Source organism: Procambarus clarkii, chromosome 21 (genome assembly GCF_040958095.1).
Source record: "Procambarus clarkii isolate CNS0578487 chromosome 21, FALCON_Pclarkii_2.0, whole genome shotgun sequence".
NCBI classification, from domain to species: Eukaryota; Metazoa; Arthropoda; class Malacostraca; order Decapoda; family Cambaridae; genus Procambarus; species Procambarus clarkii.
The window spans coordinates 27,762,331-27,775,769 of record NC_091170.1 but is presented as its reverse complement, the minus strand read 5'-3'; the positions used below and the strand labels follow the sequence as shown (position 1 = coordinate 27,775,769).

Below are 13,439 nucleotides of genomic sequence, written 5' to 3'. Positions count from 1 at the left end.
CTGGGAAGGAGATATAAGATTAGTGCAGGGGAGATTAGTGTAAAGTTCTAATAATTATCTCTTCATCTCAAGCATGAAAATCACAGGCATTCATACACCTGTTTAGCACGGCATGATTAATCTCCAACCCATCACTCTTTATGAAACATCAAATTTCTCTCGATACTATTTTGGGGGGTAAAAGATACAAATGTGTTAATTCGTAAATCAGTAATTCTTTATTGTATGTCACTATGTAGCAGCTTAGGGAATAATACCCACTTCCATCATTTCATCAAACACAGCTAAGAACCTTGGCTTCATCAGAGGATTCGTGTCGATCATCTCCAGCCCCTTCTTCATGAAATCGTTCATTATATCCTCTAAGTCACTCTTATCATCTCCTGACATGTCAGGAACGTCCTCTGGCTCAAAGAGCACCATAGGCACCAGCATCATGGCGAATAATGCTCCGACGAGGTTCTTTTCTCGGAACTCCTGGAGGAGCCAGGTCTCCGTGAAGGGCATGTCCATTTTAGCTTCCTGCAGGACACTGTGGAATGAGTTGTAGTATTTGCTTAAGAAGGTGTCTAGGTTTGGCTTCCTGATGTCCCCTGTGAGGCTGGTGTATAGTAGGTAGTTGATGTCGGCAGCTGGGGAGCTCCGGCGGACCACTTGCAGGTCAAGTAGCATCACCTCGACTGGAGCCCCTTTATTGTCATACCTGTTAAATAAACATAACTCTTTCATCTAATAACTTACATTTCACTGTGGAGTTAACGCTTGAGGTTCCCTATGTAGCAAACACACACCAGAAACACCAACAAGGAACAAGTTACTGTAATAATCTGATATTGGTAATAATATAACTAGTGATCAGGGCCCAAACTAGTGTATATGTGAAGTTTATGTACGGGGAATTTGCACCAAGTTCTTCGCCCTCTCCTGAGTGCTTTATCAAGGTCTGAGTGTGTGATTTGGAAGAGACTTGCATCTCAACGTCTAGTGAGGCTGTTATCCTGGGTCTATGGACTAAGAAGACTGGCCCCAGGATGGCATCTTCGTTGAACGTTGAGATGTGAGTCTCGTCCTAGTCACACACTCGGGGTCTTGATAAAGCACTCAGGAGAGTACGAGGGACGTGGTGTGAGTTCCTTGCATAAATTTCACATGTACACAAGTGAGGGTTTTTAGCCTATGTTATTTTGTCTGGGAGAAGACATTACTTCAGTTTCTTATACTTTATTTCACTATGGAGTAGATTATATATATATTGTTTCCATATATACAACAAGTAAACCTTATATACAAGAAAGTAAGATCAGGTAATTTTTAGGAGAAAGCGCTAAGTCATTATGATTATGTGTCACTTGGTAGGAATGATAATTTAGGACAGGGCAGAGAATAATAAATGTGCCAAACCACTTGGACTGTCGGCGATTGAACGCTGAGCTGCAAGAAGCGAAATATTTTCTCTACCGTCCAGTCCAAGTCTGAGGAAGTTGGATAGTTGCTGATCAATGATTAATATCTTTCTCTGAAGCCCCCTGGCGGTACCTGGCGGTTATTAACACTTTCCTTCATGACATATGAGCGGCAACTCACAATATTGATGGTATAACCTTTCACTATTTTTGGAACATCGAGTTTAAACTTCAATCTGGGAAAAGGGAAGGGAACTATGAGGAGAAAGCGCCCACCCATTGCGACTATATAGCACTTGGAAGGGGTCAGGATAAGGATTTGGGGTGGGACAAGGAGAAGGAATGGTGCCCAACCACTTGGACCGTCGAGGATTGAACGTCGACCTGCACGAAGCGAGACCGTCGCTCTACCGTCCAGCCCAGGGGCCTGGGAAAGTGACGGCCTCATATTTAACAAGTCCGATCTTAAGTCCTATATATTTGTATGTTTGTTTTGTCTGTCTGAGGCTGGAGGCCAGAGGTTTGGAGCTAGCCTCACCAAACTTTTCCATATGGCGTGTGTCAGAGGGAGAGAGAGGGGCCATATAGGAATGTCATATAGCTAATCGGGGTCAGTCCTAGTGCACTACTTTAAGAAATATCAGCGTCGATAGTGTTTCGCATTCGCGTTTTTCATGAGGTCAAGTCTGAAATAGAGATGAAATCAGGTTCATACAAATCAGGCACATACAAAAAGCAGCTCAGAAACCTACCTGAAGAGGACGTTGTTGTTCCAACAGTCACCATGACACACAACGATAAATTTGCCCCTGCTTCCCAGCTGCTCCTCAAAAATATCTTTGACCTTTCCCCGTAGACTTTCAATCCAGGTTGTTGCTCTTTTGTATCCACCGACTTTATTCAACATTTGTATGGCATTTTCCAGGTATCTGTCAAACAGAGCGGGCATGTTATCAGCGGTGGTCCAGTCTCCTAAGAGGTAATCGTGCTGGAGGGAGAGGTCGCCGCCAGGGCACTTGGCCTCCAGCAGAACAGAGGAAGCGTGGAATCTGGCCAGTTCCTGTAATATTAGAGTTGTGTGTGCAACGTCCAGGCCTTTCCTACGGTCAAACATCTTGAACCCTCGAGGGCGAAGATCTTTCAGGAAAAGGATCTCATGACCACTCTCCAGTGAACCGTGGAAGCAAACAGGAATTCTCAGAGGTTCGTGCCCAATGGCAGTCAGCTCTGCGCTCATAAGAGATGCCAGATTGAGGTAGAATTTCGCCTCTTTTGAAAATAACAAGCGAGTTATATGTTCGACTGCTTCAATGTTCCTGCAGGGGTTGAGCTTCACTATGTAGACCACTTCCGAGATATCTCCATGCAGGGAGAACTTGACCCTGACGCTGCTGACGACGCAAGCGTAGTTGTCGCCCTGTTTGGTGAAGTCCTCCATCACCCACGACTCCAGAAGAGCGTCGCTACCTTTGTCCGCCAGCAGCGCCTTCTTCACGTGGTCCTCGGTCACCAGGCTATGTGGAGTCGTACTCTCCTTCGTTTTCAAATCTATAAACAAAATTAATTTATATTTACTCTTTATATTTCAATCACTCTGCCTAGTAAATACCTCTTAATAATCCAGGAATATATTGTGTGCTTATTTCTATATATTTCCTCAACTATCAAAGCTCGGGGGATACATGTATAATCACCTCTCGGGCAGCCCGTCGTCCATAATGGTAGTACATAGACAATTACATTAAATATCAGTCCGCATTGTGTTGTATTGAATGCTGGCAAGGCGAAGTCCGCATATGGAACCACACAAAGAACGATATCAAAACTAATCTAACCTATCTAGGCCAAACCAAACGTATCCTAGGCATTGTATGGTACATATATATATATGGGGTTCTATATATATATATATATATATATATATATATATATATATATATATATATATATATATATATATATATATATATATATATATGTATGTATATGTATATATATATATATATATATATATATATATATATATATATATATATATATATATATATATATATATATATATATATATATATATATATACACACACGCCCTTCATGTCTCTCTTCACACACACCCTTCCCATACCCCAACACTGTAACAATCTTCAATAATATCAGTCTTCATCTCTGAATACATCTTCCCATTATCAACATTTTCCTCACTCACCATCAACATCTCCCACTCCACATCTTCCCCATGTCCCACAACACATCCTCCCGATACCCCACATAAATATTCTCCATTTCCTTTAACAATCACCCCCATCTAATCCTATTACACATGCCAGTTCACCATCTCCTCTGTGATCACACACCCCCTACCCTCATCCCTTCAACTCCTGCCCACATATAACCTTTCCCCCGCCCCCCCGGCTCCGGCTCCTCCCTTCGTACCCACACACACACACCCTTCCTCCGTCTCCTCCCGCCCAACAAGCACATGCCATACCCATCCCTCCCCCCCCCTTCTTCCCCATCTCATCCCTCTTGCCCACATATATTCATTCCCGTCTCCAAGTCCGCGACTGTTGGCCATGGGGCTTGCTCCTTATACTCCTGAGCCAGATTACCTCGGCGCCTCCTCCATGTTCTGACGCTTTCACTATAGACCTTGAAGTGCTTTACTGCGATGACGACAGTTCGTCCTCATCCGGTGACGTTTGCTCTACCTAGTGTCCTCTCTTCCTGGGGATCTAAACAATCGACATCCGGTGTCCTACACGCCCATCGCAGATTTGTCTTAAAAGATAAATTCCTGCCCGATGTTCTGGAAAACTCTTCAAGCATTCGGCCGCTGATGCAACACCTCTCCAATCATGCGATCATCTTCGTATCATCAACGGAAGGGCTCATTCCTCACTCATGGCTTGCACTGAAAGTCACGCCCGGCAGCACACTGTCAAGCTTGAGGCTGGAAGGCATGATACATTTCCGGCTGGTCATCTGTGTATTTTCCTGTATTCTGAATTATTTTTAAGCCAATTAAAAGTTTTAATTTCACCATCACTCCTGCACTATCATCGTCCGCAGAAACATACTCACGCCGCGAAACTATTCTAACAAATTCACCGCGAACTATCCCGATCGTGAGAGCTTCCGACACAGAATTGCCAAAACAATTCTACAGTCCGAGGCTGGCGGATGTAAGGTGTCGCAGAGGCTTCTCAGCTCACAAGTTGTGGTAATAGTGACAAACTGTGGGGAACCGGGCAGTGTGTTATGGATAGGAAACAAAGAAAGGAGAAAAGGAATTGGATGGGGGAGGAAAAGAACCGGAGTGGAGATAGTGCTTCTTTCCTTACACAGTGTAAGGAAAGAAGACCGAAAGAAAAGAAAATTGCGAAGATTGGAACACAAGTGGGAGGGGAAATTGCAGTAAGAAGTAAGGGGAGATTGGGGGAGGGATTATGAAAATATTAGAGGAATAAGGATATAGATATATTCGTTCCTCCTTATGTCCTGTTATATTCTCACTCTTCTCATTCATTCCTCTTTTGCATTCATTCTCACTTTCCCGACTCTCATGTCTCCCTATCCATCAATCTGGGCGTCTCCATTACTCACTTCTCTCTATGAATCCTTTCCCTCATTTATCATTATTGTTTACTTCTATGCCATACATCTTGGTAATGTTTGAGTAATTGTGACGCAGCTCCCTCTGTGGCCCTGAGACACGGAAAATATATATGAATATTACGAGGGAAGGAGAAAGAGAGAGTGAGAGAGAGAGAGAGAGAGAGAGAGAGAGAGAGAGAGAGAGGGAGAGAGAGAGAGAGAGAGAGAGAGAGAGAGAGTGAGAAAGAGAGAGTGCATATGTGTGTGTGTGTGTGTGTGTGTGTGTGTGTGTGTGTGTGTGTGTGTGTGTGTGTGTGTGTGTGTGTGTGTGTGTGTGTGTGTGTGCTTGCGCACGTGTATGTATTTGTGTTGTGTCACGTGAAACACCCAAATTTTAATATGCATCCCCAGCATGGAACCCTTACCTGTAAAAGGACAAGAAGAAATTAGAAAAATTCCAGAGATATTCAACAAGGCTCGTTCATGAGCTGAAGGGCTTAAGGTATGAGGAAAGACTGAGGGAACTAGACCTTACTACACCAGAGGAAAAAAGAGATCGGAGGGGATATAATATCCTGCAATATACTAAGGGAAATTGGTAAAGTAGACAAAGCAGCATTGTTCAAAACTAGTAAAAGTAGAACAAGGGGTCATAGATGGAAACAGGAAATGCAAATGAGACATATATGGACGTCAGAAATACCCTTTTTCAGTGCCTGAGCTGTCAATAAGGTTAACAGGTTAGACGCAGCAGTCGTTGAAGCTAATTCGATTTAAAGTTCTAAATATAAATATGATAAAAGCGTGAGAAATGAATTATTGCATTAATCCAAGAACGTTTAGAAGGCGTTGCTAAGAGCCTAGCTCGACCCTGCAAGCACACCCTAAATGTGCACACTAACACTGAGAACGTTTTACTTATCATGTCTTCTCAAGTGTGATGGACTCTCAAGGCCATTATACTGAGGCCAGAGCTTGTCTGCGTTCTCTTCTTCTTTGCTTTCTCTCTTTCTTTTGACCAATAAAGCGGATTATGTATAAAGAGAAAGAATTGGACGTACGTAAATCTGATATATAAACAAAGGCAGTCGACAACATGGTTTCAGGAAAGGTCTTTCCGCTACTGATCTTTTTAGTCTTAGTTCAGAGAGAAGGAGAGAGGGACGCAGAAAGATCGACAGATAGAGAGAAAGATAATAAATGAGATATGAATACATAAATAAATAGACATCAAAGAAAAGAAGTGAGGAAGTTAAAAGTGATATATTAATGAGGAACAGAGGGCAAATTAAAGCCCAAATCAAGTACGATGATTCAGTCATTATGAAAACAAGAGGTGAAAGTTACAATGTCAAGATTTCATCGTTCTGAAGATTTCTTGAGATTGCCCGAAACGCTATGCTTATTAGTGGCTTCAGGCATAGTACACACAAGCTCGATCTAGAAATCGAACATTACGTCTGTACCTTACTTTGTAAGTATGTACTTCTACCTGAAAAACTATTATTATTATTATTATTATTATTATTATTATTATTATTATTATTATTATTATTATTATTATTATTATTATTATTATTATTATTATTATTATTGGTATTATTGAGAGGCGGCCCAGCCCTGCAAGTCAGACCGTTTCCTCTCACAACATCTCGTCTTTCGGCTTCGTCCTCGTTATATTCGAAACATAAATATATATGTAAATATTCCCCAAAAATATCACAGATGGAAAAATAATATATATCTGAGCAGTTTCGTGATTGTGATCATTTCTGGTTTGTCCAAATTCTACAATACAAAAGTTTACTTAATAATTTAGTTTCATTTTAGAACAATAGGCGGATATGTATACTGCATGCACATGTAACTGCTTACTGTTATTAGTCATGCCGGAGGTGGAGCCGCGGAGCTGGAGGTTGATGTGAAGGGAGCGGAGGCTTGGTAGCGAATGATCAGCGAGAATAGACCGGGTGAGAGACGGAGAGATGCGTTGGCTAGAAGTGTGTCCCAACTCTTCAGCCAAGCAACTTATCAGCTTAAAGAACCGCGCGACTGCTTGCTACCGTCTATTTCGTAGTCGTAACTACAATACAAAGTTAATTTGTTATTTCACCTTAGGTGTAATACACAGGTAAACCTTGTTGATGGGTGCCATATTGTGCCTCTCTCCCGCCCCTGCTCAAGTGAAGTCTTCCAGCAAACACATGGGTTATGACTCATTGGTAAACAGAGATAGTATCTACGACCCATATGATGCAGTGTAGGCATTTTAGTAGGGCCAACGTGATACTTGGTGGAGTTTGTACCTACGAATATTAAGGTATATGGCAGTCATTATACATATGGCCTATATGGTACATAGTAGATATTGTACTTTTGGTTCACATGGAACATGGTAAAGATAGTATCGTCTGTCCAAATAACATGTAAAATAGAGGAAGTACCTATTGTCACTATTGCTCATATGGTAGAGAAAGTACCTACTGTCAATATGGCTCGTACGGTTGTCACTAACTACTCAAATTTACACATGCCTGCTTCTCGCGTGTGTGTGAACACACTGTCTTTAATCTCGCTGATTCATGTATATATGATGCTGCACTTGTGTCCTTCAGCTCTGTCTCTTCCCATAGCAAAGACACTGGCCTTGTCTACTTGCTTTTCTTCCCCCCACAGTAAACATCTTCCGTCGTTGACTTGTTTTTCTTAGAGTAAACAAGGTTGACGTCTTTGTCCACCATAGTAAACACGCTGTCGATCATTTGTCATTCATCATCTTTTACATGTGGTGTGATATGTATATTTTCACCTAGATGTACTTTTGGGGACTGGAATTGAGCTTTTGGGAACTGCTTCTTTTTTCGCTATTGTTTCATACAGCTAAAGCTCTTTTTGGATATTATCTTCATCTCACTTCATAATTCATTACATCACTAAATCATAATGTACATTGTAAAGTCAATATTTCTCATTGGAATAAACGGGTTTCCAGTTTGTTCGTGTAAATGAGACGTATTCTGATATTTTCTCTCTTGATAATATAAGCGAGGCATTTGTATTCAGGGATACTGGCTTCCTTTTCCAACACTATCTGGTCGTGTATGTAGTTATTCCTTATACCTCTGAGCTCTGAGTCTTCTCGTCCCATACTTCAGGATTTTTTTATTCTGGTCAACGACATTTTGTGTGTGCATTTATGTATGTGCGTGTGTGTTATGTGTTTATATTTGCGTGTGCGTGCGTATGTGTGCATGTCTCTTTGTGTGCTTCTATGTACGTGAGTGTACGTGCGTATATGTGAGCATGTATTTTGGGTGTGCTTGTTTGTACATTTGTATACGTACTCGTGCGCGCGCCAGTGTGTGTGTGTGTTTACTAGTTGTGTTTACTAGTTGTGTTTTTGCGGGGGTTGAGCTTTGCTCTTTCGGCCCGCCTCTCAACTGTCAATCAACTGTTTACTAACTACTTTTTTTTTTCCCACACCACACACCCCAGGAAGCAGCCAGTGACAGCTGACTAACTCCCAGGTACCTATTTACTGCTAGGTAACAGGGGCACTTAGGGTGAAAGAAACTTTGCCCATTTGTTTCTGCCTCGTGCGGGAATCGAACCCGCGCCACAGAATTACGAGTCCTGCGCGCTATCCACCAGGCTACGAGGCCCCTGTGTGTGTGTGTGTATGTGAATGTGGGAGTATGTGTGGGTGTATCTGCGTGAGTGTGCACGTATATATATATATATATATATATATATATATATATATATATATATATATATATATATATATATATATATATATATATATATATATATATATATATATATATATATACACACACACACATATATATATATATATATATATATATATATATATATATATATATATATATAAATATATATATATATATATATATATATATATATATATATATATATATATATATATATATATATATATATATATATGTGTGTGTGTGTGTGTGTGTGTGTGTGTGTGTGTGTGTTTGTTTACATATATGAGTGTATGTGTGTATATGTGTGAGTGTGCGTGTGTGTGTGTCGTTTGCGAGCACGTAACTGCCAGTATTTGAGGTTGTTAACATCTACGTCAGCAAACGTGCTGATAACCACGATAGAGTCAGATAACAAGTGATACTCAGGAGTAGGAAATGTTGCCAAATGTCTAACATCCACAAAATATTTTATAACCAGAAGTTATTCACAAAGTTCTTGTGGTTCGTAACAATATTATTACGATGGCATTAAATGCAGTACCATCATGGCTTGATGGTACGGCACTGACCGTTTTAAATTAATCGACAATCGTGAAGAGTCATTCAATTATTGATTCACATATAACCCAACAGTACAGCAACCTTTGTGGTCATCAAGATGCCAAACGGTCAAATTGCTGTCATTGCAGTTGATGTCATGATAATTGATCAAATATACGTAACTTTCTCTTCATCAGGTGATGGAGTCTCGTTCATGTCGGACACACGAGACATTTCCGAGACAAATTATTTTATAATTTGAAGTTGAGGTCAAAACAGGAGGTTCAAGTCGAGGTCGAAGCAGGAGGTTCCAACGCTACATCCAGACAGGGGGGTGGAGTCTGAGGGTCGTGTTACCGGCTGGTGGACGTGCGGTGTTGTGAGCAACTTCTCGTTCAACGATTGTTTGACTCGTTAAACGCTCTTCTCATATAGCTCAAGTAAGTTGTTTGATGTTCGCAACACGGTACATACCTCTGTCCTCAACGTTTATTATTGCGTAATTTTAACTGTTTCGACTGTTAATTTTAACAGTCGACCACTGAGTTTGTATTCCGCTGCTTCAGCCCCGTAACAGTGACGGTTTCCTTGATTAGTAAGCATCGGTTTAGGTAGGCTAGATGGTTCTGTAGGTTTGGTCGCTTACACACAAACGATATCATCCAATCTTCCCCCTTGACCCAGTTGTACTTGATCCCCTTAATTCCCTACTTCATCCTTCCCTTCGTTCTCCCCTGGTCTTTCCCAACCTCTATTCCATTTTCCCCTCTAGGGTGGATAAAGGTGGGGCTGTTATTATTAATTTAAATGAATAATATACTTAATTTTTTTACCTAATAAACTTTCTCATCTCTAAATATTGTTTTTGATTAATTATGTAACCACGCATAGACCGTAAGGTCAATATAATTTTCAAACTTAAATTATTTTGTGTTAAGAGAGGTACTTATTTTGAAGTGGCGAGTGCAGGAGAGGCAGGAGTTGCCAGACCGCAGGACAACATAACAGAGGCTCACGTGAAGGCGACGCTGACGGCGGACAAGGGCAGCGAGGCCGACCTCGTCTCCTGGAGCGTTCAAGATTTCACTAAGAAGGGTGATAACTATGCTTCTGTTGTTACCAGCGTTAGCGTCAAGTACTTCTTGATGGGGAAGGATCAGACAGCGTCTTACGTGGTCAAAATAAACCCTCAGAGATCAATTGGGAAAGATTTTGCAGATTTTTCTTTATCTGTATTCAAGAAAGAAATAGAATTTTTCCAAGAAATCCTTCCTCTTCTCAACTCTGAACTGACTTCCCGGGGTTTCAGCAACTTAAGGATGGCGAAGTGGTTGTACACGTCATTAGAAAAGGATAAAGAGATGATTTTCTTAGAAGACCTACGTCCTCGGGGCTTTCATATGTTCGACTGTAAGAAGGGCTTGGACGTGGCCCACGCCACCCTCGTCCTGCAGGAGCTGGCCAGACTCCACGCCGCCTCCCTCCTGCTGAAGGCCACGGCACCCGAGCAAGACCTGGCTGATAGGTTCACATACATTAAGGTCGACTGGATGAGTTTCTCGGCAAACGGGAAAAAAATGTTCAATGAGATGTGCTCGGGAAATTTAGGGGGTGCTGAGGAGTTGCTCAAGGACAGACCCGGCTACGAGACGGCGAAACATTGGTTGAATAAGCATAAGAACAACTCTGCTGATCTTGTCGAGCGCCTTCTGGTCAGAAATGCCAAGTTTGATGTCATTTGTCATGGTGATTGCTGGGTTAACAATTTACTCTTCAGGTAAGAAAACTTTATTCAATGCATAATACTCGTTTTGTGGACATATTTTGGTTGGAAATTGTATAATATTTGTCCTTATGTTGTACAAAATAAAAATGTTAATGCATTTAATTTTCAGGAATAGAAAGTTAAATCAAAACGTCCTACGGTTTAATAAAACGAATACAAGCTAGATTATCAATGTACAACTCGAATTCATACTGGCTCTCGTATTTCTAGGTACAGTGAAGAAGGTGAACCAGTTGAAGTGATGCTCCTTGACCTCCAGCTGAACCGTGTGGCCTCCCCGGCCACCGACCTCAACTACCTCCTCTACACCAGCCTCCACGGCAACGACAGGAAGGCCAACTGGCGGGACTTCCTCTCCTCCTACTACGACACCTTCCGGGGTGTGATGGAGGCCGGGGGGAGGGACATGCCCTTCACCCTGGAGGAGCTCCACCAGGAGTACAGAGACAGGATGGAATACGGTCTGCTCTTCGCATCAATGTCGGTGTCGGTAATGCTTAGGGAGAGCTCTGATATCCCCGATGTCATCAATATGAAGAAAGAGGACATTCCGAAGTTTATGGAAGAGGGCCGTCAGAAGACCATTAACATGATGGAAAACAATCCGCAATTTCGATCTCGGTTCCTTGCCTTGTTTGGGGAGTTCATCGAACCATGAGCGTTCATGTCTTAGTGTTGTAGAATAAACATAATCACACGAAAAAATGGTTTTTTGTCCTCTATAACTTTCGTTTTCTATGTGCAGCCATTCTGTGATATTGAGTAGTTTAGGATCTATTTCCACCACAATTAAAGAGCTTATACAAGGCCCCACCAACACTTCTCTCTCCTCCACCCCCAAACACACATGCAGAGAGACACAGTCATACAGAAAGGCAGAGAACAAGACAGTGAGTCAGACTTGATAATTACTTACTTGCCAGCCCCACATCATCACTCTCCAGGATGCAACTGACAAAGATTAGCCAAGTGTCGGGTACTTATCTACTTATCTATCTATCTAAGTGAAACGTGGCCAAACATCTCACCTTGGACAGAATTCGAACGCTGGACAAATCTGTTGTCAGGCGGTTGTGCTGGCCACTATCCTACTGGTGCTTGAGCACCGTTCCTGGACAATAGGAAACCGGTTAAAGAGACCGATCTTAGAGGCTGTCTTCATCTGGAACACTTTTCCTCAAGTATCGTTAGTAATAGATGACCTTCACGCAGTATGTGAATAACAAGTGATATTCAGGAGTAAGGAATTTTGTCAATGTCTAACACCTACAAAACATTTTATAACCAGATGTTATTCACTAAGTATTTGTGAATGAAGTATTTGTGGTTCATTACATAATTAATATAATGTCTAGTACTGCACTGAAATATTTAAATTAATCGACAATCATAAAGAACCATTTAATTATTGATTCATATAGCTATGGCGTTCAGTGTTATATCTTCTTTGAGTTCACACTCACTCTCACCCTCACTCTCACTCTTCCACTCTTCCACTCCCCAATGTAATATTGTAATCATGACAAAGCTGGTGCTGCGTCCTTGACTCAGGAAAACAATAAAGGGATATTAACCTTCGAATTTCTTTCTGACAAGTCATGCTGATGTTCAGAAAGAGAGAGAGAGAGAGAGAGAGAGAGAGAGAGAGAGAGAGAGAGAGAGAGAGAGGGAGAGAGAGAGAGAGAGAGAGAGAGAGAGAGAGACAGACAGACAGACAGACAGACAGACAGACAGACAGACAGACAGACAGAGAGACAGAGAGATAGAGTACAGACAAGCCTGTACACCTGTTCACTGCAATCACAACCACGTTTGAACATTGATCAAAATACGTACATTCATGCGCATGTTGGTTCATAATCGTTTATCAGGGAAAGATAGCTACAAGTGCGTGTGACTAGACATGTAAACATGTATTTGCAGTCATACACGCACGTTCAACCGTGTTCAAGACCGTACTACTGAACATTGTTTTATACATGAGCTTGTTTGTTGGCTCTTCTGTAGAATAGTTCATGCCCTGCTCATGGTCTGGCACACTGTTGTTCATGGTCTGACACACAGTGAACATATTCTGACAGTTGTTCATAGTCTGCCATACAATTGCTCATAGTGCGACACATAGTTGTTGTGGTGTGACACTCGTTACTAACTACACACCCTCACTGCCATAGTCAGTATTCCACAGTCACCACAAAAATTATTAATCCCAAAAAGCGAGGGTCTAAGCCAGAGTTGTAGTGCTCATGGCCTCATTGATGTAGTATCAGCGATGGTTATGGTTTCTGAAACGTATAATCTATATATTAGATACTAAGAGTCAGTCATTAGCGACCGTTCTCTTGCTCCAAGAGATAGCTGCTCTTGTGAGTAAAACCAT

At 41.6% G+C, this 13,439-nt stretch overlaps 2 protein-coding genes across 3 annotated transcripts in view; one reads left to right on the top strand and one right to left on the bottom strand.

Annotated features, from left to right (window-relative positions):
• Window positions 1-13,439, top strand: part of LOC123748238 (uncharacterized) — a 121,943-nt gene that overhangs the window by 103,114 nt on the left and 5,390 nt on the right. The window contains exons 2-4 of one of the 2 annotated variants that reach the window (XM_069328228.1): window positions 9,471-9,713; window positions 10,231-11,050; window positions 11,270-11,764. In XM_069328228.1, coding sequence (XP_069184329.1) covers window position 9,713; window positions 10,231-11,050; window positions 11,270-11,717 — 1,269 coding nt within the window. In that variant the 5' untranslated portion in view covers window positions 9,471-9,712 and the 3' untranslated portion in view covers window positions 11,718-11,764. Of the gene's footprint in view, window positions 1-9,470; window positions 9,714-10,230; window positions 11,051-11,269; window positions 11,765-13,439 lie in introns of those variants that run through there. The other variant, XM_045730429.2, reaches the window with a different exon arrangement.
• On the bottom strand, window positions 196-7,054 carry LOC123748239 (uncharacterized kinase-like protein D1044.1). The gene is made up of 3 exons (XM_045730431.2): window positions 6,872-7,054; window positions 2,156-2,951; window positions 196-703 (listed from the first exon to the last, which is right to left on the bottom strand). Exons 1-3 carry the CDS (start codon window positions 6,882-6,884, stop codon window positions 244-246), a joined length of 1,269 nt encoding a protein of 422 aa, XP_045586387.2. The 5' UTR covers window positions 6,885-7,054; the 3' UTR covers window positions 196-243.

Excerpts from the sequence above, each read along its gene's own strand:
- LOC123748239 (XM_045730431.2), bottom strand. Across the intron at positions 704-2,155 it reads AACAACAACGTCCTCTTCAG|GTATGACAATAAAGGGGCTC; the intron begins GTAGGTTTCTGA and ends TTTATTTAACAG.